At 48.6% G+C, this 20,791-nt stretch overlaps 5 protein-coding genes across 5 annotated transcripts; 3 read left to right on the top strand and 2 right to left on the bottom strand.

Moving 5' to 3' along the window:
* Positions 1-3,139: 3,139 nt before the first annotated feature.
* HO133_009905 (uncharacterized protein) lies at positions 3,140-3,823 on the top strand (the record flags this gene model as incomplete). Its single annotated transcript, XM_037300763.1, has 1 exon — positions 3,140-3,823. The coding sequence occupies one exon, from the start codon at positions 3,140-3,142 to the stop codon at positions 3,821-3,823; it is 684 nt and encodes a 227-aa protein (XP_037154611.1).
* A 313-nt stretch (positions 3,824-4,136) lies between these two features.
* HO133_009906 (uncharacterized protein) lies at positions 4,137-5,164 on the bottom strand (the record flags this gene model as incomplete). Its single annotated transcript, XM_037300764.1, has 3 exons — positions 4,137-4,356; positions 4,406-5,026; positions 5,079-5,164. The coding sequence occupies 3 exons, from the start codon at positions 5,162-5,164 to the stop codon at positions 4,137-4,139; spliced, it is 927 nt and encodes a 308-aa protein (XP_037154612.1).
* Positions 5,165-6,887: 1,723 nt separating this feature from the next.
* On the bottom strand, positions 6,888-7,513 carry HO133_009907 (uncharacterized protein; the record flags this gene model as incomplete). Its single annotated transcript, XM_037300765.1, has 2 exons — positions 6,888-7,237; positions 7,297-7,513. 2 exons carry the CDS (start codon positions 7,511-7,513, stop codon positions 6,888-6,890), a joined length of 567 nt encoding a protein of 188 aa, XP_037154613.1.
* A 6,802-nt stretch (positions 7,514-14,315) lies between these two features.
* On the top strand, positions 14,316-16,750 carry HO133_009908 (uncharacterized protein; the record flags this gene model as incomplete). Its single annotated transcript, XM_037300766.1, has 4 exons — positions 14,316-15,005; positions 15,189-15,676; positions 15,856-15,937; positions 16,010-16,750. 4 exons carry the CDS (start codon positions 14,316-14,318, stop codon positions 16,748-16,750), a joined length of 2,001 nt encoding a protein of 666 aa, XP_037154614.1.
* Positions 16,751-18,336: 1,586 nt separating this feature from the next.
* On the top strand, positions 18,337-19,634 carry HO133_009909 (uncharacterized protein; the record flags this gene model as incomplete). Its single annotated transcript, XM_037300767.1, has 2 exons — positions 18,337-19,393; positions 19,495-19,634. The coding sequence occupies 2 exons, from the start codon at positions 18,337-18,339 to the stop codon at positions 19,632-19,634; spliced, it is 1,197 nt and encodes a 398-aa protein (XP_037154615.1).
* Between the last annotated feature and the right edge of the window lie 1,157 nt (positions 19,635-20,791).

Below are 20,791 nucleotides of genomic sequence, written 5' to 3' on the forward strand. Positions count from 1 at the left end.
GTTGTAACCTATGTCCCCTTCATTGAAGCCATCCCTTTCGCAATCTTCCTTGGTGTAAATGATGATTGATACGTTAGAGCTCTCGCCAGCGTCTTAGTGGGTGTGGATGGTAACGCCGGCGATATCGGGAACGAGGTGAAGGTGGAGTGGTGTAGCTTTTGCGTTATTGTTAGATTAGGGTCGATAATGGTGTCAGTGCCGTTGAGGAGTATGGCGCTTTTTTCGATGGAAGAGGGGCTTTAAAATTTTGCATTGTTTAAGGAACGGAGGAACGAGGTTGAGAGTGCTTACGTTGGTAGATTGCGTTCCTCAGATACTTCTAGCGTACGTTGGTAATTCAGATCAAAAGCGAGCCCACATTGAAAGTAATATTGAAGTACGCCACAGTACCTTCTAGAGCATCGGTTTGGGAAGCAACATCCGTTGATAGCATAAAGGTCCGTGATCTCCCTACACTTGTTTCGGGCCCGAGGAAGATAGCGGGCATATTTCCCGCGGTGATGTTGTTAGCGTCGCGGATGCCAGCTGCGTACTAAGCCTTGAATCTAATGTCACTCTGTATGACAGAAGTTTGACATGTGTCGGATTCGTATTCTGCGTCTGAGGGGGGAAAAGCTGTATGTTTGGTTCTGTCCAGCAGCTGTTATTAAAAGAGTTCCAGTTGGGAGCGGAGTTCATGATCGTGCCGTCTGGGAGTGGGCGATCTGTGTCGTATGGTAGGGTATTCCTATACAGGTCATCAGTTTCGAGCTACTTAATTGGGAAAATTGAGGCCCTAGCGCGGTAGCGGCCTCCGCCCACTCCCACTGAACCTTCGTGTTTATGGTGATCTACCGATGGATGTGTTAAGGCGATGAAAGGCGCTAGGATATGCGCAAAGAAGTAGGCGCATTTCATGATGGTAGGCTTGGTTGTTCAAAATTAGAATAGGCACCTCAAGAACGGTGGTGATTATCATGCTGAGAAATCTACTGCCTATCCTGTTACCTTGCCATTGTTCAGTGACTCGTGCAGTGAAACAACTGCTTATACAGAATTGTTTGGCTTTGCCTCGTACCGAAGGAGCTGAAACACTTCATGTTTCCACCTTGATCAGCAAGTTACCGGCCACTGTCGAGGTGATCCTTAGAGCATTTCCATTGAAATTCAGACACCTGAAGTCTGTTTGACACTGTTTTGTAATAATCTAAGACATCGAACGTTTGTCTGTCTTTGTTTGTTTGAGGTGGAAGTCGCGATGCCATGCCTTTGTGAGATTCATGCCCATTCTGAATACTAAGTACTCAGAAGTCCATCTCGGCCTTGCGTGGGTGTAGGGACGTGACCAGTTGCTAGAGAGCTGATTGAGGAGAGTTTGTTGGAGAGAGTTGGCGTGAAACTGACAAAGAATATATAATGTCCAGTGGGAAGCAGAGACGACAAGAAGCTTGAGTAGACAATCGTACTCAGCAAGACTATCAATACTGACGGAACGCTACAGCTGCAGATCTGGAGGTATACGGAGAGCAGCTTATACAGTGTAACTGCTTTGATCGCAATGCTGCTGAGTTGGCTATGGAGGAGACTGGTAGCAAAGGCTTGGATAAAACACATTTCTATCGCGACGTAGTTTTTAATAGGTAGTAGATTATCTCTCTCTATCAAGATGTTTTTCTATGTAGAGATAGTAGCAAAAGTCTGTGGCAAAAAGACCCTAGTACCTTGAAATACATATGATATGGCCATGTGGACCAATGGTATGTCCATGTGACCATTGAAACCTGTCCGTGCGTATGACGCACCCCGAACAGCAGCAAGCTTATCATTCTCAGCTCTGTGGAAATCGTTCCTAGCTGAAATTTTCCGGTTTAGAATATGTATGCCATTTGAAGTTAAACTGCCAAAACTCACAGTTGGCGGAATATCGCCGGAGAGCTTGGAGCAGACGTAATGCAAGCGTACAAAAACCAGCTGATCCGGATCTGCAAGCGTGAGGTGAAGATTTATTACAAAAGTCACAAGTACAGACTCGTGGACGGGAAGAAACGCGAGGATCTGGGAACCTCGGTGGTCAAGGCTTGTTCGCACTCAACAAGTCTCATCTGCCCCTTGAAACCTGTCGAGATTGTTGATTGAAGTGATGAGCACTTATGGCTGCAAGTCCGCGTGAGATGGGACCGAATGGAGAAAAGCTGCAGGTAGCACTGATGGAACGGATTTATCTCAAGTTCAAAGCAATGGCGACAACAGCGATTAAAGTGAAGTAGTCAATGCCGACTAATTTGCAGCTGTTTGATCGAGCTAAGGTACACAAGTGCAAAGACAAAACAATTCGAAGACATGACGAGCCTCAATCATCTTACTAATAGCGGATCGCTTTCATAGAATGGGTTGCCCTCGAAGAATGGTTCCCTTTCATAGATTCCTCCTTGGGGCACTCGAAGTGGCACTGAAAGTAAGTCACCGCGCCACCTTGTGTGCTTCCGGATAAGCTACAGTTACTGCCCTGTAGCCCTAACTCTAACCCAGGGTCGAACACCATTGTTTCTACCATAAAATCTGACGGTACCTGCCACACCATGTATACCCTAGAGTAATTGTAAAACTCCACACCTCCAGAACCGTTAATCCCTTGGCTCTCCATGGGCCAAATGTTGAGAGACTTGGTTCCGGCGGGTATGGTGAGGCTGGTGGGATCATCAGTATTGTAATTGAGTGTTGCGAGTGTGGTTGCATCCATTTCGCCCATCGCATGGTTGAGAGCATCGCGAATCCAGACTTGGTATTGTGGGGCTTGTGTCATGAGATGCCTCAGGGACACTCATAGGGCCACTAGCGTAGGCTTGGCACCGCACATATCTGCCCTGCAGACCACATAGATAATCAACATCTTTACACCACACCACATATATGAGTCAAACCATAATGATTCCTTAACAATTGGTAGCAACACCTTAAGATCTAATTCCACTTGATCCTATGATGTAGTAGACGTCTCTTTTACGAGCTACGTCTACACCACACGTTTACGCAAAGCCTGCATCAAACACCTAATAGTGCAACGCTCCAAGCCGGACCTCCAACACACTCGCTGTCATCGAGTACCTTTTGACAAACCCACGTCCAAATCGATCCTTTTGATAGGCCTGTCGATATCACAATGCAAGCATTCCTGCAGACCCTACATGAGCAGTACCGTACCGAGCACTATGGCCCATGGCACACAAGAGAATACTACCCATGGGAGTATGACGCAGAAGCTCAACACTGCTTAGAAAGAGGCAATAAACCATCCTATTTCGTCACCGAAGAAGACTGCAAGTTCTTTCAACAACAGGCCAAAATCCTTCAAGACCGAGCGGCCTACATACGTCAAGAATGGGCTAGACAAGAGGCTACCTTACAGCCAAGCACCAAGCATATCACTCAGCCAAGCACTAAGCCTGTCACTCAGCCAGTCACTCAGTCAACCACTCAGCTGGCCACTCAGCAAGCCACTCAGCCAGAGCACTCAGTTGAGCAAGAGGAGGAACTACAACAGGCAAATGCGGAGAACACTGCGGAGAAACCAAGCGACAACAAGGCCACCATCAGCAAGAACACGGCTCAGCTCTCCACAATCCCACGTCATATGCTCTCCACGGTTCCACGGCAAATCACCACTCAGCAGGCGGAGAACGATACTACAATTTGGCCTGCTATCTCTGCATGCCTGGGCAATATCACATTGTGGTACATCACTGCAATGAGCACACAAGAGAAGGATCTACTGCGTCGATCACAGCCAATTGGACCTCTGCAGGCAAGGGTCACCTATCGGACGATGCATATTTGGACGAATTGAAACCGTCCGATGTCTTGTTTCGACAGCCATTTCATTATTCAAAAGCTTTCACTGCGGCAGGAGAACTCGTGGGATACACACCACTAATTGGCCTGGTGTCTCCATTCCTTTCCAGCATTTCGAAAACTCATTCATGCATGCATACTTCTTGCCATGAGGACATGGCATTTCTCTGTTTTTTGTGGGCAATTGTCATGAGATGCCTCAGGGACACTCATAGGGCCACTAGCGTAGGCTTGGCACCGCACATATCTGCCCTGCAGACCACATAGATAATCAACATCTTTACACCACACCACATATATGAGTCAAATCATAATGATTCCTTAACAGCTTGTCCAAAGCCCCATTGTGTCACGCAGACTTGACAGAGGCCTGGGGAGAAACTGTCCTTAGCCATGGGGACGACAGGTTCGACCGGCTTTGTCCAGCAGCTTTGTGGGCTTTTGGTAGCGTTTGGGTTGTTTTCGGGATTAGGGTTGATGACGGTACCGTCGGGGAGCACGCCGTTTTTCTCGGCTGGAGGAGAATTTCTGGGGTTATCTTTAGTCCAAGCAGAGAAACATGCACTGAAGTTCTTACAATGATGCAGCAGGATGACGCTTCCCTACTGGCGCTGAGCGCGGATGAGAAACGGATGAATGCTCGTTAACACCAGAGTCGCTGCTTGAAGATGCCGTATTTTGGGTACGTCGGCTATTTGCGCCCTTGGAGGCATCCGAAGCTTCGCAAAGGAAGTAGCATTGAGCTTTAGTCTCTGTACTGTCTTGTGCATCCTGGACGGCATTGCAGCTCGTTGAGTTCTCGTGTGTCGCAGGGTCCAAGGACATCTGTGGCGCCGGTGGCTTTCCCAGCAACAGAGATACGCTAGATGCTTTGCTAGGTAATTTATTGTGACGGATGGCTACGGTGAGATGCTCAGGACCAGCGTTGAAGGTATATAAGCTCTCATTCGCTGTCTCGGGTACGTGGTTTACGGCGGGTGTAACTTCCATGGCGAAGTTGCTCGCATCCCGTGCCCAGGCTCCGAACCAGGAGTTAAGGCCAGTACCGTTTTGATTGACACAGATATGACATATACCGGGGCTGTAAGCAGAGCCAGAGACGATCCCATTTGGTGCTGTCCAGCAGCTATTTGGGGTGGGGTCGGTGTCTGGGAGCCCATCTGGAATATACCCATACGGGGTTTCTACTACGGGTTCCCTAAATAGGTGTTCAGCACGAATATTCCTCGACGAGGGTAGATGTTATTCACAGTGTTAGGTCGGCCGAGCGCGTGATGTGGCCTGCGAGGGCGACAGATGACGCTAGGAGAGAGACGATGACGTGGAAGAGGTTCATAATCAAGCCGTTGTTCTTGGAATTTGCTATTGAGAGTCTAGAATTGTAATGAGTATGATGAGCTGCATGAATAACAGGATGTGAACCACGTTTTGTATGCAAAGCAGGCCTGATACAGAGAGGACATAACGCCTGTCAGTGTTAACACCCAGTGAATTAGACCATGAAACGAACAATCAAACCAACGATCTTTCGATTCATCTCCATTGTCGTTGCAAGCCTGATATTAGGGTTTGATACGGTTTCATCACTTAGATATGCGCCACGTATGTTTTGTTTCGTGTGAGAAGAGAAGCGGCGCCTCAATCAGGTTTCAGCCTTATCTCTGAAACCTCGTAGATTTTGTTTTCGGATTCACGGCGCTCCATCATCTGTCCCCAAAACCAATCATTCTGTGGATTGATGCAAACACTGCTGTGAAAAAGACGCGTTACCGCCCAGTCTGTTCCGTGCTTCAGTTTTTATTGAACAATCAGCTCGGCTCTCGCTGGATACCCACCAAACACGGCTCAGACGGAGAGGGTACCCTTCCCGAATGGAACGCACACCAAACAGTACGTGAAACTGCTGATTCGAGTGACATTGATTGTGTGTGAAGCTACGTGAGTACAATACCATCACGGGCGGCATATTGGAAGCAAGCTGTATGTTGCCATCCCCACTGCATCTTCGAACCCGTCGTACACAATGCATACATGGCTGCGGAGCCTTCCGAGGAACTTTGGGTGTCAGATTCGACAGGATCAACATTCCTGGATGGAGATTTCGTGAAGCTTGACCAGACCCCATTCGATAGACCCTGTGGACTATGGAACCCCCTTACCCTCAAAGAGACCCAAAAGATCGAGCCAGTAAGACCATCGACGATGACGGGCATCAATTCCCCACCGAAAGTACACTCCAGTCCATCTGCCGCTATCCTTTTCACCTCTTTTAAAAAGCCCGCGACTATCGCCCATGGGATCACGAAGGGCTTCCGAGAATAAATGTCGAAAGCAAGAGCACCACGGCAACCGTGCGTGATATCATGTGTAGATTAATTGGGTGCAGACAGGCCTCTACTGCGGCATCGTAGAATGCTTCGAGACCTAGCGCAGCCACCTGTGTTGGAACCTTTCTGTATAGGAGCTCGAATCGGGCTGTCCATGAATGCTGTACGCCTTCGAAGACTCCAGGTAAGAAACAACGCCTGATACCCTGGATAACTATGACGCGCTATACAAAAGTAGTAGACCGGCCCGTTGCGAGGCTTTCTTGTTGGCTAGCGTTCTCGCTGAACAGCAGTGAGAGACTTGCGGCCCCTTTGTGTTTGGTCATAGCGTCTCAAAATTGCGAAGTGATCACCCGCTAGTGAGAATTCTTTTTGTGGAGAAACAAACAAAAAGAAGTAGATGACGCAAAAGATATTGCTCCTGCGGGATTACCAAAGAGTCTGAACTTTTTCTATAAGCGTTGAACGTTGATCTGCACTCTTGATTCGACGCTTCAATTTAGCCTTACAACAGAACATATTTTCGGCCTCGGACGCCAATTCTTAATCTCTGCTACTCATATGAATACTATAATTCGCCATGCATATCCGAGAAACTTGGATACGAAAATAGACAATGCGTTGCGGTGCGTTGCATTCCTTGTGCAGAAAATGGAGGCAGACTTTTTGAGACTCAACTCAGATCCATCTAGTCCGCTCAATTTTAGAATTAGCCTAGCAATGCAACTCCCTCTAGTCTCCAAGAATGGAAATCAAGTTCCCTTCGATAGCCAGAGCCGTAAATCCACCCTCCAACCAATCCGTCATCAGCCATTGCAACAGATTACCAACGGTTTGCCCGACAATCTGCTGCGCCTGAGCTTGGGTCGGGATAATGAAACTCCCCTGCTTTATGGGAACAGGCGATCCGATGATCGTTGTTAGTTGAGTGGCTACCGGATCTCCAATCTCGTCGAGAATGTTCACGAGAATGGTCTTGGCGCTTCTGGGAGCTGTCTGGTTTAGGAACCCGGTATTTATCAGTGACAGGCCTTGATCTCCTTCGAGGAACTGGTAGAGGGTTGTCATGTATTGTTGCAGTGCTGCAACCGTCGTCAGCTCCCCCTCTTCATACATCAAATGTCTTGGCTTCCATGCTTACCCCAGATACTAGCCACCCCGTAGCTCGCCTCGGCAGATGCGCTCTCGAACACATCTATACTTGGCTCAGGGCAAGTATTAGGTCCTATCAGGTCGCAACGTATCGACGTTGTGGTGTTGGTGGTAACACCAGCCTGGCGCATAAAACAGTTTGCCCATCGCTCGCCGGGCTCGCAGGTGGTCGTTGTGCTGTTCCATGTGTTTAACCAGGACTCCATGCCTGTACCGCGAGGAATCAGATCCCAGCATGATGCGTTGAGTCCGAGTGTCACGTTTTGGCAGTCAGTGACAGCGTCTCGTGGGACCAAAGTTTGAGGGGGCGAGGTCAAGGGCGTGGCGCTGCATAGGTATAGTGATGCAGTCAAGTAGAAGACACTTTGGAGAAGCATTGCGCAAGATTTATCGTCTCAGCGTCGCAGGTAGAGGGATAAAAGAATGAGGAACAAGAGAAATGCGTTTGCGAAAACAGATGTAGACCAAACCACCTCGAGATAACAGATTGCTTTATGGGAGGCGGCTTCGAGGGACCAGAGGCGCATCATTGAGAGCCTATCAATCATGCGTCTCTGTTTCGAGATTTTGTCGAACGTCTCGCGCATGTACCCTCTATTAAGCGCACACAATCACAAAGGCGCTTGAACACTCTAAGCGCCGCAAGCTCCAGGTACTTTCAAGGACCTTGCGACAGCCGTGGGGATGCAAAGATTGAACCAATCATCAAGGATGCCGGAGGAATGCTACGCTAGCTTGCAGACTTGGCTGCTTTGCATATGCTGGATAGCCGCCGTTTATGAATCTAGAGGTCGATAACTACGGGTGAGAAAAAAATACATTCTGCGACATTCCAGGTTCGTGGGCACATCGTCCGCTCGTGGGGAATGTTTACTCGTTCTTGCTGACTTCACGGGTACTTTGCCAGGTGTTGTGAATCCTTGGAGCCTCTGGCCTGTTTCACCGGATGTAGATGTCGATCCCTGAGCATGCTCTCAGCCAAGCTTTGTTTCCGCTGGCCATTGAACACGATTCTCATCTCCAGCACTCTACTATCCGCGGCCTCCAGCGCCCCATGTTTGGAAACTCTTATTCCTGAAGCGATCCATTCTTCACAGCGGTTCCCGCGCTCTTGACGGTCGCGTTCCTCTTGTCCGATTTTTCACGCTCCATTCGTGCCAGTCTGTGTTCAAAACCCCGATTGTTCCCATCTGGCGGAGTCCCATAGAACAAAACCCCATTCACGAAGGATTTTGTGGCCGTTAAACAGCTTATAGTCAAGAAATAAGCTATCTTCGTATGCCCACGGCCATCCATTTTTGGGACCTGCGTCGGTGTCACCGGCACTTGATGAATTCAGTACGTTGTCTCTTGCCTCCGAGATGTAGTCTCTGAAAGAAACCCTTGCCACTTGTTCCATCAAACCTTTCCAAGTAGAGAGGTCTTCGTGCAGTGACTCCCAATCGAGAAGCATGCAGCGATCAGCGTAGGTAGATGCGGTCTCAAGTTGACGGATAAATGCAAGACCGCGCACGAAGAAACGCTCCTTCCAATGGTTATCCCGGTTAGACAATCCATCGGCCCAAGGGATGCTGAGCTCGCCCCTGAGCGTGTCATGCTCTGCGACGTGTTGAAGGCTGGATTCATTAGCAATGCGACCCTTGATACTGGAGATGCAGGGGCTCATACGTATCGACAAGCGCTAGCCCTGATTACCACCTAGTTGTTCATTCTCCCAGACTGGGGACCTATCATAGAAGATTTCGCACTGTTCCTTTAGACTAAGCCTGTCCACCTGCATGGGAATGGATCGGTTGCAGGAAACTTCACGATAGATAGGCCTGCGTGTTCGGAATTGAAAATTCAGCCCGAATCGAGAACACCCCCGTTCAATGCGATGCCGTCTCGTCAGCGAGGACTCTCCCGGCCCAGAGATTCTCGTGAGACGCCCTTGAGAGGAGTAGGAGAGCAGAGGAAGCGAAATCGTTAGCGGAATATTGGACAGTGCTGTGGATGTTGCTGAAAGACAGAGCATCTTGGAGTTTCTATTCGTGATGGCCGAGGCGAGAAGATCGGTCATGATTGTATGTGGCAAAGAGGTCGCACACTTCCTCTTTACTCCAAGTGCAAGCAGTAGGTCGTAAACCCGAGGAGCAAGATGCTACGAGAGCATCGGTGATAAGGTCTGGATAGATTTGACTTTCAAGTACTTTGGATGGGTGAAGAGACTCGGAGTCGGAGAAAGTGTAGTAGAAGAGGTGCAAGTGAGAACGACGGATCTCTACGAAGGGACATTTGGAAGGAAGAAGAAAACTGCCTGCTTGAGGTCCGGCGCAAGCGCCACGAACGGAGTCAGAAACGACGGTGCTGGCGAAAGAGACAGGTCAAAGCCTCTTCTTCATATTGTTCGGCCCTTGTTGCCTGAAAAAATCAGCTTGGGCGAAGGCAAGCTTGAGATGGTAGGCTATTGTCACATCAGACATCGCCAAACCCTCATTTCAACAAGAAACGGGCGTATGCGTGGTATGTAAAAGACTAGAGAGTCAAGGTACAAGCGGGGCTAGCGCCAGTCCCCTACGGAGACATGCCACCACATGTAGCGCAGCTCTCAATAAAGTCGTCTCCATCTTCTGTGATCCCTATTCGAACAGCGATGAATGTGCCGCAGCATCTGCTAGTGAGACTTCAGACGTCTGGGACCTGAGGGTTACGGGCCTACCAAGATCATTCAAATAGCTTGGCAACAATCCAATTATGCTCTGGGTACAGTTGCTGAGTGCGCTTTGCATTGGTATCAACATCAGAAGTTCTTTGATTGAGGTCGGGAGACCTGCCAACGACTTACTGGGTTGCACGATGGACAAGGAGAAGGTCTCTGGCAGATACTTGTCCAGTACCTTGCTAAAGACCGCAGAACTGATTTAATTGATGGTTGCTTGGCTCGTTCATGCGATTCATCTCCAGGATCTGAGCAGCCGACACTGATATCAACATCTCAAACCCTGCCAACAAACCCTTGGCCGGTATTAAATCGGTACATTCAGACCACGTGAAGTTACTCGTACCGAAACACAACCAATCAGAGCTGTCAGCCGAAGCAACGTGTCTTATTAGCCTTCAAGGTCATCCTTAACAAGAGTTTCTTTCAAAGTTTAGCCAGTAATGCAAAGCAGGAACATCTTCAAAGAGACCAGTCCATAGCAAGTTCTAGATTTTCACTCCCTCAATGTCCTGGAGTTTTTGAGTTTCTGTTTGCCGGTAATGTTGCTTTTCCACTCGATATTCGGTAGTAAGGAACAATTCATTTTCTTGGGAACTCATTCGGGGAAGTAGCCTCTATTCTCAACATAGTCTTGGATTGCTCTACAGAATCTATGCCGTGAAGTGAGAGATCTCCTAGGTGCGCAAGCTTCCGTTCAGATCGTAAGAACATCATGGACACTTTGACGAGATGAATTGTTTCGTCGTTTGTCCAAATTCAGCTCGAGAGATGGCGACGTCTGCGATGGACTTCCCCCAGCCGCGAGGCTCGAGCTGCTTTTTATGAATTCCGACAACTTGAATATGGTCACCTCAATTCTCTGGTATGGACATTTTCGGACATGGATATCTGCTAGCATTACTATCTCTGATTGGAATGCCAGTCAGACCTTTTGTAATAGTCCGGAGAAACTGGAACCCATGTTTCTGCGCTCGTTGTACGCAGTCGATCCAACGCCTGCCGAATGTCGGACCTATGACTTTGTTTAGTGCTCTATAACAGCATACTGGGACATGATAGTTACTACAGAGTCTCGAGGCTTGCTGGTAACCCTCAGGCTGTTCAAATAGATCGCAAAGTCATTTGTCACCCCTCTAACGCGGTGGCGGCTTGTTTCGCTAGCTCTTCGCGGTACGAAACTGTTGTTGATGGAAGCTTCGATGAACATATGTACTTCCATCCTAACACTTCATTACAGGCACCATATTCGAGCCAAGTTTGGCTGCACAGTAGAGACTTCGCGAAACTCAGCGAAAAGCAGTATGTCTAGTAGAGTACTATATCTCTGCGTCAAGAAGAGGCTGTTTTTACTCTCAAACTACTCCACAGGGTGAAGAGGAGATTGTCAGAAAGAACCCTCTCCGGCAAAGGCCGCAAGCGCTCGGCCCAGCTTTCCATGATGTCACCAACATGAGTGTGTCTGAGATGAACCACGAACCGGTCTATTCTGTCTTTACCCCACGAGCCGGAGTACTTGATGGCTTTGGGCACAGCATACTTCAAGACCCTCATCTTCGCGATTGATGATGGTCTTCTCGGCATCTCCTCATATTGCTGGGATAGCATTTACAAGACTGGTACTCGCTGCATCATCACGTTTCTCAACACAGAAGACGTCTATCGCACAAGATTCGGTTCCAACGAACTCAAACAGTTTCTCAGTCAAGGCATTGGCTTCCTGATGCGATAAAAGTACAGGCCAGTCTATTCGTTTCGCTGTCGTGCCTCCATCCAGATATGTGCTATTGCAATACATGATGTTGTCTGCATTTTAAGGCGTTGCCTGAGCGGGGCAGCTTCTTGTGGACTTGAAAGTAGTATCGGAACGGTTGGAATGTACTCAGGCAGTGGCAATTCAGTCCCAAAGTTGGGAGAATGATTGCCTCAGTCGCTCAGAGTGCTAAGCTCTCTAAGCCTCTTCGGGCTAGCTCCTTCGGCCAAATTGATTCCGAGGTTAGTGAGCTAACCGGAAGGGGGTTAGCGGCTCCGGAACTTCTGAGGAGTTGAGGCAAGGGATGTGATTTTACAGGCCATGTGCCTTACAGTAATTACAGTAATGTAAGGCAAAAACTGCGTGACAGCGTGTAAATCATGTAAAACACTTAGTAATCCTTATGTAAGCCTTCTGATTGGTCAAATCCATGGTCTTGGCAATTCTCTGCGGAGAAATTTTGCTTATCTACCTGCACCGGAGCCTACAGGCATGCTGGCTGACGACGATGAGTCCGATATCAAGGCGGGCGAGGCATTGGAAGACGTCCTATTACGTCACACACGTACCTCAGATGTGTATAGCCTCATTTCTTGAATACGCCATGGCAGAAATCTCGCAAGAGTACCCCCAAGGCCCCAATGTAGCCATTATTCGGAAATGGTACCTCCCAATAGGAGGCTTTCAGGCCAGATATTAAGTACCTACTAGTGCCCTACTAGCGTGACCGTCAGGCTCATGTGTCTTACAGTAATTACACGTGTAATTACTGTAAAGTGTAATTACTGCAAAGTCAAAATCACATCACTAGTTGAGGCAACGAGAAAGAAAGTATCCTTTTCACGTGACGGTAAGGCTTTCTCTTAAGCAATTCACGCTAGTGGTAGTCACGGCTCTTCTCGGTTTCACCAATTGCAGCTAGCACACTTTTAGAGCCAACATTCGTATTTATTTCTAAGTTTTTATCTCTTCAAAACTTCACTTTGGAAATATTATTGCGTCGGGGCTTCATCACTCAACTGTCAATGCCCGGACTCAAGACTCTGCAACGGCGGTACTGAAATCCTGACCGCCATGCATCAAGAAGCTTTTTGGCTGTGTCCTGTCAGTGTCAATCATGCAGTCTTTTGGACAAGACAGAAGGCGATTGAAAATGTGCATGCATGATGGTCGCGCCACTGTTCATGCGCATTAACACGCCTGTAGCGGCACCTCTGCTGTCTGAACAGGACCAATGGCTAATTGCCCGAGAGTACTAGACGAATTCCAGGACTGTCCAGCTTTTCTCTAATGGTTCTACGAGCCGTGCGACCAAATCCGGGATCGCTAAGGATAGTGATACAACGCTCAAGGGAGTGGGGACAAGCTACTGTTGTTTTGTATGGCTAGGTTTCTACCGTCTGGGTTTAAGAGCAGTGGACTGCACTCAATTCTGGTCAGCTCGCTGTATTAATCTAGTATCTTAGTGTTATTATTAAACTACGAATAGTCATATATAAAGCAATAGGTATGGGTGTCACATTTGCTGTTGCCATCTCTCACATACTGTTCGACCTTTCTTGGTTGCTTCTTTTTTATCACTTATGTTTTTTCTGCGATCTTTGCTGTATCTGGCGCCTGCTCTGGTTTATGCGATCTACAATGACCATCCTGAGGGTAGATTCAGGAGAGATGAACCCCAAAAGATTTCAAGCGGTATCAGCGGCCTCTCATAATTTGGAGAACGTTGCCAGAGACAGTCATAGAAACAGTATATCGCCCAGATAGCTCACCAATCAAAGGAATCTTTGCTGATATTGATGTTCCAGGTCGAAGCATAACGACGATTGCGGGTCATGAATATACATCCAATGCAGTCAACTTGACCAATCTCAAGGCTAGTCTTGCCACACGACTAGTAAGTGGCCTTTTAGATGGTCGAGTCGCAAAATGCTGGTTTTTTCAAAGAGAGCTCCACTGACAAGCATTACCCGCTACAGAGAGTACCAAGTCGCGCCTCTGGAATCTCCTCCGCTACGAAATGGCCGGCGGCGTCCAGTCTACCGCCCACGGCTTCATCGTCGAATTACTCGTTGACGTTCCAGGGGAGAGCGATGGAAGTTGCCGCTACTTCCCATTTGGCCTACAAAACTACCTCATCTGTTAAGATTGTAATTTCACACAGCCCTTCAAATAGTACTGCTAGAAACTCCACAACCATTGCAGGTGAAACATCCTCTATCCATGGACCATCCGTCTCGGGATCCGGAAGCTCTTGGGTTGCCCAGAGTGCCCGGAGTGGTATTCTCCAATTGGTCCTTCTTTTCCCGTTCAGGCGACACGCCTGGCCAATACTTCACAGGCACTGAAGTCCTTCTCAACATTACTCTCAAGATCTTCTCTTTTCTCGCCTTTGGCTGCGCTTAGCACTGCAGCGGCACCGAGCGCCTTGAATACATCTGCTACTTTATCACCCAACTTGACTTCGGGTGTAACAAGCCAAGCTTCTTTCTCTACGCACACTACTGCGTGGCTTTCAACTACATCGACAGGTGCTAGTGCCTCAGATATTTACAGCATGCCGATAACGACAACCATTACATCTCCCCCATCGGCGTACTTCACCTCAACAGCGTCGAATAGTGACTGGACTACAGACACCACGACCTTAATAGACGGTACCATCCGCCCTGTCTTGGTCGGCTGCAAAGTTTGCGGGGGTCTTCACCATGGTATTGTCATTGCTGGTTTAGGAGGCGCACAAGCAGATCCCAGACGCACGGGATGCGGATCCGGTTCAATCTTCGGCTCAGTATTCGGATGTGGGTCCGAGTTCGACTTTGCCCCGCTGCCTCCTTTCATCATTGGACTGGATGGTATACCTACCGAGGAAAGCGCTGATGGCGAAGGTGGTGACAGTAAAGTCTGTGAAGATGACAATATTTGCTCCCTTCCAACATCGGAGGAGAAAAAGTCCCAGGAACCTACCACTTTAACCATTATGCCGACCTCAATTTCCTCTTTAGGTTCGAGTACCATCTCAGATACTACTCCTAGTACGTCCGGTGGTTCATCACGCGAATACATGATCTTCCCTACGGCTGGCATAACTTCTAGCGAGTTGACTGCCCTCACGGAATACTTCACAGATGAACTAGGGGCCGGCAATGTATTACCAATTTCTCTAAATGACGCTGGTGACCAAGTCATGTATGTTGCATACTCGAGCGAAATATTCGCCTCAGACCTCCAGACACTAAATCCCAAGGTATGTAAGTATTTCATGGAGAATCCTTCTTATAGCATGCATGCATGGATACTAAACACAGAGCTGCTCGCGATACTAGTCTACTACGGGACATGACGAGATCGACGCAATCATTCCATGTGTCGGGGTACTCGCTGCAGATCTGTCTATAGAGATACAGCTAACAATAACTTTATCTTACAGGTTGAGTCTGTTGTGGCCGACGTAGCGCAAACGATATGGGATGATCCTCCTGCCGGAACGTTATTATCATCCTTACATCGACGAGCTGGAAATAGAGATCAGGGTATCTTTGAGCATGATCTTGCGAAACGTGAAGAGGTGGACGGGAAACAAGAGTCCGCACCGCCCGAGCTCAGATTTGTATCACAGCCCAAAGGTGTCGGTCTTGACCTTCGTGGAGACGAGGACGACCTCGGCGGTAATGTGGTGCCCTACTATGCGTACTCCTCGGCTGCAGGAGAGGGTGTTACTGTATATGTCATCGATAGCGGTACGAACCCTTCGAATCCTGAGTACATAGGAATGCTTGGCACTAAGCGCTGGCTGGAAATTGACGAGGAATACTGGCTAAAGCACGCATCAGTACCCAGCACCGAAACGGACGAACAAAATCACGGATCCTGTGTACTTTCTAAGTTGCTGGCAAAACCTACGGAGTGGCCAAGAAGGTCAACATTGTCATTGCTAAAGTCGGAGTCAAGAGTACTGACACTGCGTTGGCGGGATGGATCATCTATTTATTAGAGAAGGTTAGAGAGGACATTTTGAAGAAAAGGGCGAATGGAGAAAATTTAAAAGGCAAAACTGTAGTGAACCTGTCAATGGGACTGCCACTGACAGACGCGAGTGTAATTGCTGCCATGAAAACTGCTGTTGAGAGCCTTCTCAATGATGACGTTGTGGTGGTGACAACGAGCGGTAACGATAAGGTCAGTTGAATCTTCTCATAGATTATTATCCCCTTTGAAATGAAACTAGCACGGCCGAGGATCCTACGATAGATAGGCACGAGGAAGCAAGGGGCTAAATTTCTTCAGCTTAACAACGCCGAAGTCAGCAAGTACCCCGCCCTCTTTGCGGATACCCTTACGGGCTTGATTGTCGTTGGTGCTGTGTACACTGATGGGACTGCAACGGGATTCTCACAAGGCGGTCCTCTTGTCACGGTTTGTGCTCCAGCCGCAGTCAAAGCGGGCACTCGAGTTACAGGCATCACATGCGCAGACTCTCTAACCACCGGAAAGGACTATCGGGTCGGTACCTCTTTCGCTGCGCCACAAGTCGCTGGTCTCGCTGCGTACTTCATGTCCACCGTTCCATCTCTTCTGGTTCCTGGTCAAGTTGGCCAAAATGTGAAGGATTACATTGTTAGCAAGGTATATTCGAGGAACCGTGGACCGCTAGCTGTCTTCAACGACTTTGATTTCAGAACAGGAGCTGCCTGTGCGATTGCCGCTCGTAAGGCAAGGAACAAACGAGAGGTAACATCGTCTCTTGATGCCTGCTTGCAGTCTTATCCACCAACAGCTTCGACTTACCAGGCTGAAAAACCACAAACTCCCGCGAGTGCCACAAGCTCACGAGCTTGGTTAGGATTAGTTAGTGTTGTACCAGATGTAATATCCACAATTACAAGAAGCGCCATCACAGATACGTCTTCGTTGACGCCGTCCGGTGCTTCCGACATCAGTAACGAGGTTTTCACCATCGGCACATACACCCAGCCTCTCTGCAAATCGTAACCCAGATGCGATTCTTAGCCTCGTCGCTGGATTGGGAATTTGGTCACCGATCAGCTCCAGTAGCGAGAATCGCACTTCAGCACCAACGACATCAGGTCCAGCACCCGCCGAATCGCTAGCCACCATGGATCGACTGACAACCACATCCACCCAACATTTGTACCCTCCAGCTGTCATCACCGAAATAATAATACGAACCACTTATCCTTCGCTCCTTCCCCGGGAAGTTGTCACTTCAATAATTTGGGTTCCGCCACCGTTCCCATCTTCCGTCGTCAGCGTCGCCTAACCGAAAGAAAAGTTCGCACTTCTCCCTTGCGTCACTGGGTCCAATAGTACCGTCGGGCCAGAATGCGAGGAATACTGTTTGGGAGGGAAATGTAGGGTCCACACAAATCCTTCTGGGAAAAGTCAGCTGTGGTGGGAATGCGAGAGTTGTCAAGGTGTTCAGGTAGGATAAACTGAGTGGGGTGCAAGATGAATGAGTAATGGTCCCTGAGCTCCCTAAGCTCCCTTGGAACACGTATGTACCATACTACGCAGGGTCCTAACGTGCTGCGAAGAGAATTTTTACCACAACATTACTTCAGGAGATGTTCCAGTGTTCATTGCTGCCATTGCAAGGCTGCATCCGAAGGAGAAACCCAAGGGCGGTTTATTCAGAGATTCAATTTTCTTGGTTTGAATCTAAACCTTACTCCTAAGAATTCCGATGGCGGTAAGGCTGTACTTATATTAGTCTTCAATTCTACATCCCTCGACTTTCTTGAAATTCAGGTAAGATCTACAGAAGAACCTTGAGCGATGTATTCATTACGTCGGTTTTCCTACTCGGGTGGTTTTCCCATGTTCTATCTATGTCTTTAAATAGATCGGTGAAAGTCCTCTTTGTTGTTTGGCGGAGGTTGACAATGCGAACAGCTTCAAATTTAGGATTGAGACTGCGGACAAAGCTATTGGCATTAATTACTCGCGACTTTCCATTGTCCTAGCCAACGATACGGACAAAAGGAAAAGCAGCGGCGCTGATCTCGTGGGATAGCTAATTATGGAGCGGGGAACAAAAGTGAGTACGATCCTTTCTGAACAATTAGATAACTGCGAGAACGATTGGAGACAAGCACCTACAACCTATAAGCGGAATGTCTCTCGTAAAGCGACACTCTCGAAAGCCTCACCAACGTACGCGGCAGGCCCGCGGAACCTCCAATCGCTTGGTAGTAGAACAGCACCCGAATACAGAGCGACGTTGTTCCAGCAGCCTCCAGAGGACCACTTTGCGACGGAAGAATAATCAGGGATCCTATAATCTTCGCTCGAGCCAGCACAAATGTCCCTACTGCGATCGTCATTGCAACGAAGGCGAGTTCCAGCCTGAAGAGCAAGCCAACTTTGCTGAGCACTGCAGCCCCTGTTCCGGCGAGGATGACGTGGGTACTACTCGCAGAGAGTGTCGTCCAGAGGAGTTTCCTGATCTCGATTTTCATCATTCCTTTGGATTGTTTCTAAGTCACAAAAATCCAGTCTTGGATAGTGTTGACCAAGACGTTGGTAGGTACTGGACTCTTCTGAATAAGTCTCCAACCATGCTTCAGCATCGTATCCACGACATTGGTGACCGGTATCGCGACGCGTTTCGGCGTTTCTTCACGGCGGAACCAATCAGCCTGCACGGCCACGTAAGTGACGCGTCTAGCCCTGCGCTCTTGACGAGTCTGATATCCCATCTTGCCTCTCGTGGCTCCACAAATGGGAGCAGTCCTTTTCTCGAGGAAGCAGACAAAGCCAACCCTTGTGTCGCAATCCTAGAGGGGTCTTATGGAGCAGGATACGGGCCTCTGGCACACAACTCAGTACTGGAATTCGTCAGACCCCTGGCAAACGGGAGAAATCCTATTGTCATAAAGACCCACAACGCAGCTAATATCGATGACCAGGTGAGAAAAGCTAAGCGAACGGGATGTGTGGCACTGATAGCAGAGATCGTTCGCGCTCGTGACGGAGTGGTTATCAGTCAATCAGCATGGAGACACCTGTTGAGAGCTTGCGAAAAGAATAATCTGGTACTAGTCGTCGATGAAGCGTTGACCGCAATTCGTTGCGGCGCACCGTTCGCTTATCAGCTACCACAATTCCAAAAGCATGGGGTCCCTGACCTTGTTCTGTTTGGAAAGGCTGTGAGAACAAACGGCATTGCCGTCGACTGGCGAGGCGTCAACATGAAAAAATTGGAAGTTACCGATCCAGAAGAACGCCTGTTTATAGCGCTTCAATGGCAAGAGCGGCTTACGGAGATGGCACCTGCGGCGAGCCTGCTCACCTCATGGGGAACGATTGTGCTAGCGGAAAAGGAACAGTGGCCACAGCGTGCTCGTGAAATTGGCCGTATACTTCGCAACCTAATCGAATCAGAGGGCATCAAATCTTCCTTAATAGGCGGGTCAAATAGCCTTATATATCTGCGAGTTCAAGACCAAGCTCGCATCACATCACCCGTTATGGGAGCAAACGCAGGCAAGTATGTTCGCTGGTTCCCCATGATGGACGCGGTCATGACATCAGAGAGGGAACTCAGCACTAAGGTTTTTGGTCCTGGCAGCATCCCTCATCGCCGAGATGTCTCGGCATATCTGACCAGTCAAGGTGTGCAATTGGGCTTTTGTTCAAGATGTGGACAAGCGGTCGAAGCTGATGTCAGACCCTCGTGCCGACTGTGTGTTGTAAGAACCTGTGAGGAGTGTGAGCCGGGGGAACACTCATGTCCGATGGAAGGCATGAGCAAATGAAGTACGCAAAAGACGGGTCGATTGTTCAGCTTTTGCCCAAGCATCAAGGCTACGCTGCCGAATTAGTGCTCGCAAACAGTGAGGCCATACAGAAATAACGCATGCACAAGTAGATATGTAGATATATGATTGGGCATATCCAACACTGGGGTAGCTAAGACCTTTCTGGACATGCAAATAGCCTAGAAAAGGCCTTTCAGCGCTAGAAAAACTCTTATGTCTGAGCGATATGCCCTGGAGTGAAAATGAAGCTATATATAGGTGTGGGTGGGATGGAGAATAATGATATGGCTCTGAAAGAGAATAATTCGAATGAAGAGCTCACTACTGGTGCAGTGGCCATACAAATAGTACTCGCCATGGTCACCTGTCTCCCTACTATCGCATATCGCATAATGATGGAACGGTTGATCAAACAACTACCAACGCTATGGCCTCATAATGGACCCACTAACCCACAGTCCCACTGTTGCGATTGTGGTAAGTGCATAGAGTACCGCCTGCTGCAGAATATGGAAGTCCCTCGCTAGTGCCCCCCAAAAACCTTAAGGTGGCCGAGATCATGGAGACCCTCTGACAGTACGGGTACGAAGAACTAGTCTCAGTAGCTCGTGGAGAGCGCCCGGCTGGCTAGTGGTTGCTGGTGCAAGAGACAGTGGGCTAGGAAACAGGACCTGGGGAACGCGGTTGGCAAAGTAGATCTCGAAGCGCTAGATCCTTGGGCGTGCGCATAACTTTGGATGGATGTTGTGGCCGCAAGTGGAGAATCTTCTTGACTACGCACCTAGGTGAAAAGTTGGGGTTTGAGGAGGTGCCGAAAAGTTGTGGGTGGGCGGATCGTCGATTTTGGAATATGGGTGTCTCTTTGCGGCAGCCTCATCCGCTGCTTATTCCCTGGGCAGAATAAGCCTGGCCATCCAGTAACTTCATGGTAAATACCGCGATACTTCATGTTTCTTGAGGCGAATCTTAGCAGAGCTAACGGACAAAATGGTATGTATTCCTATTAAAACTTCGACGGATGAGAACGCGATGCTGTATGCACTGTTTTTTTAATAAGTATTTGTATCAAACCTCAAAGTCAAACCCAAACCATGATCTCTTGGACAATCTTCATGTTGAAACCTATGAATAATTCCATTATCTACGATCTATCATCTTGAGCCTCGTATCTCAGGTCCTGGCAGTGAGGAGTTCTCTTTGTCTTGGCATAGAAATCGAAGAGACCTTACGTTGTGCAATGCGATATATTTTC

Source organism: Letharia lupina (assembly GCF_014066315.1).
Source record: "Letharia lupina isolate WasteWater1 chromosome Unknown contig_7, whole genome shotgun sequence".
Classification (NCBI taxonomy): domain Eukaryota; kingdom Fungi; phylum Ascomycota; class Lecanoromycetes; order Lecanorales; family Parmeliaceae; genus Letharia; species Letharia lupina.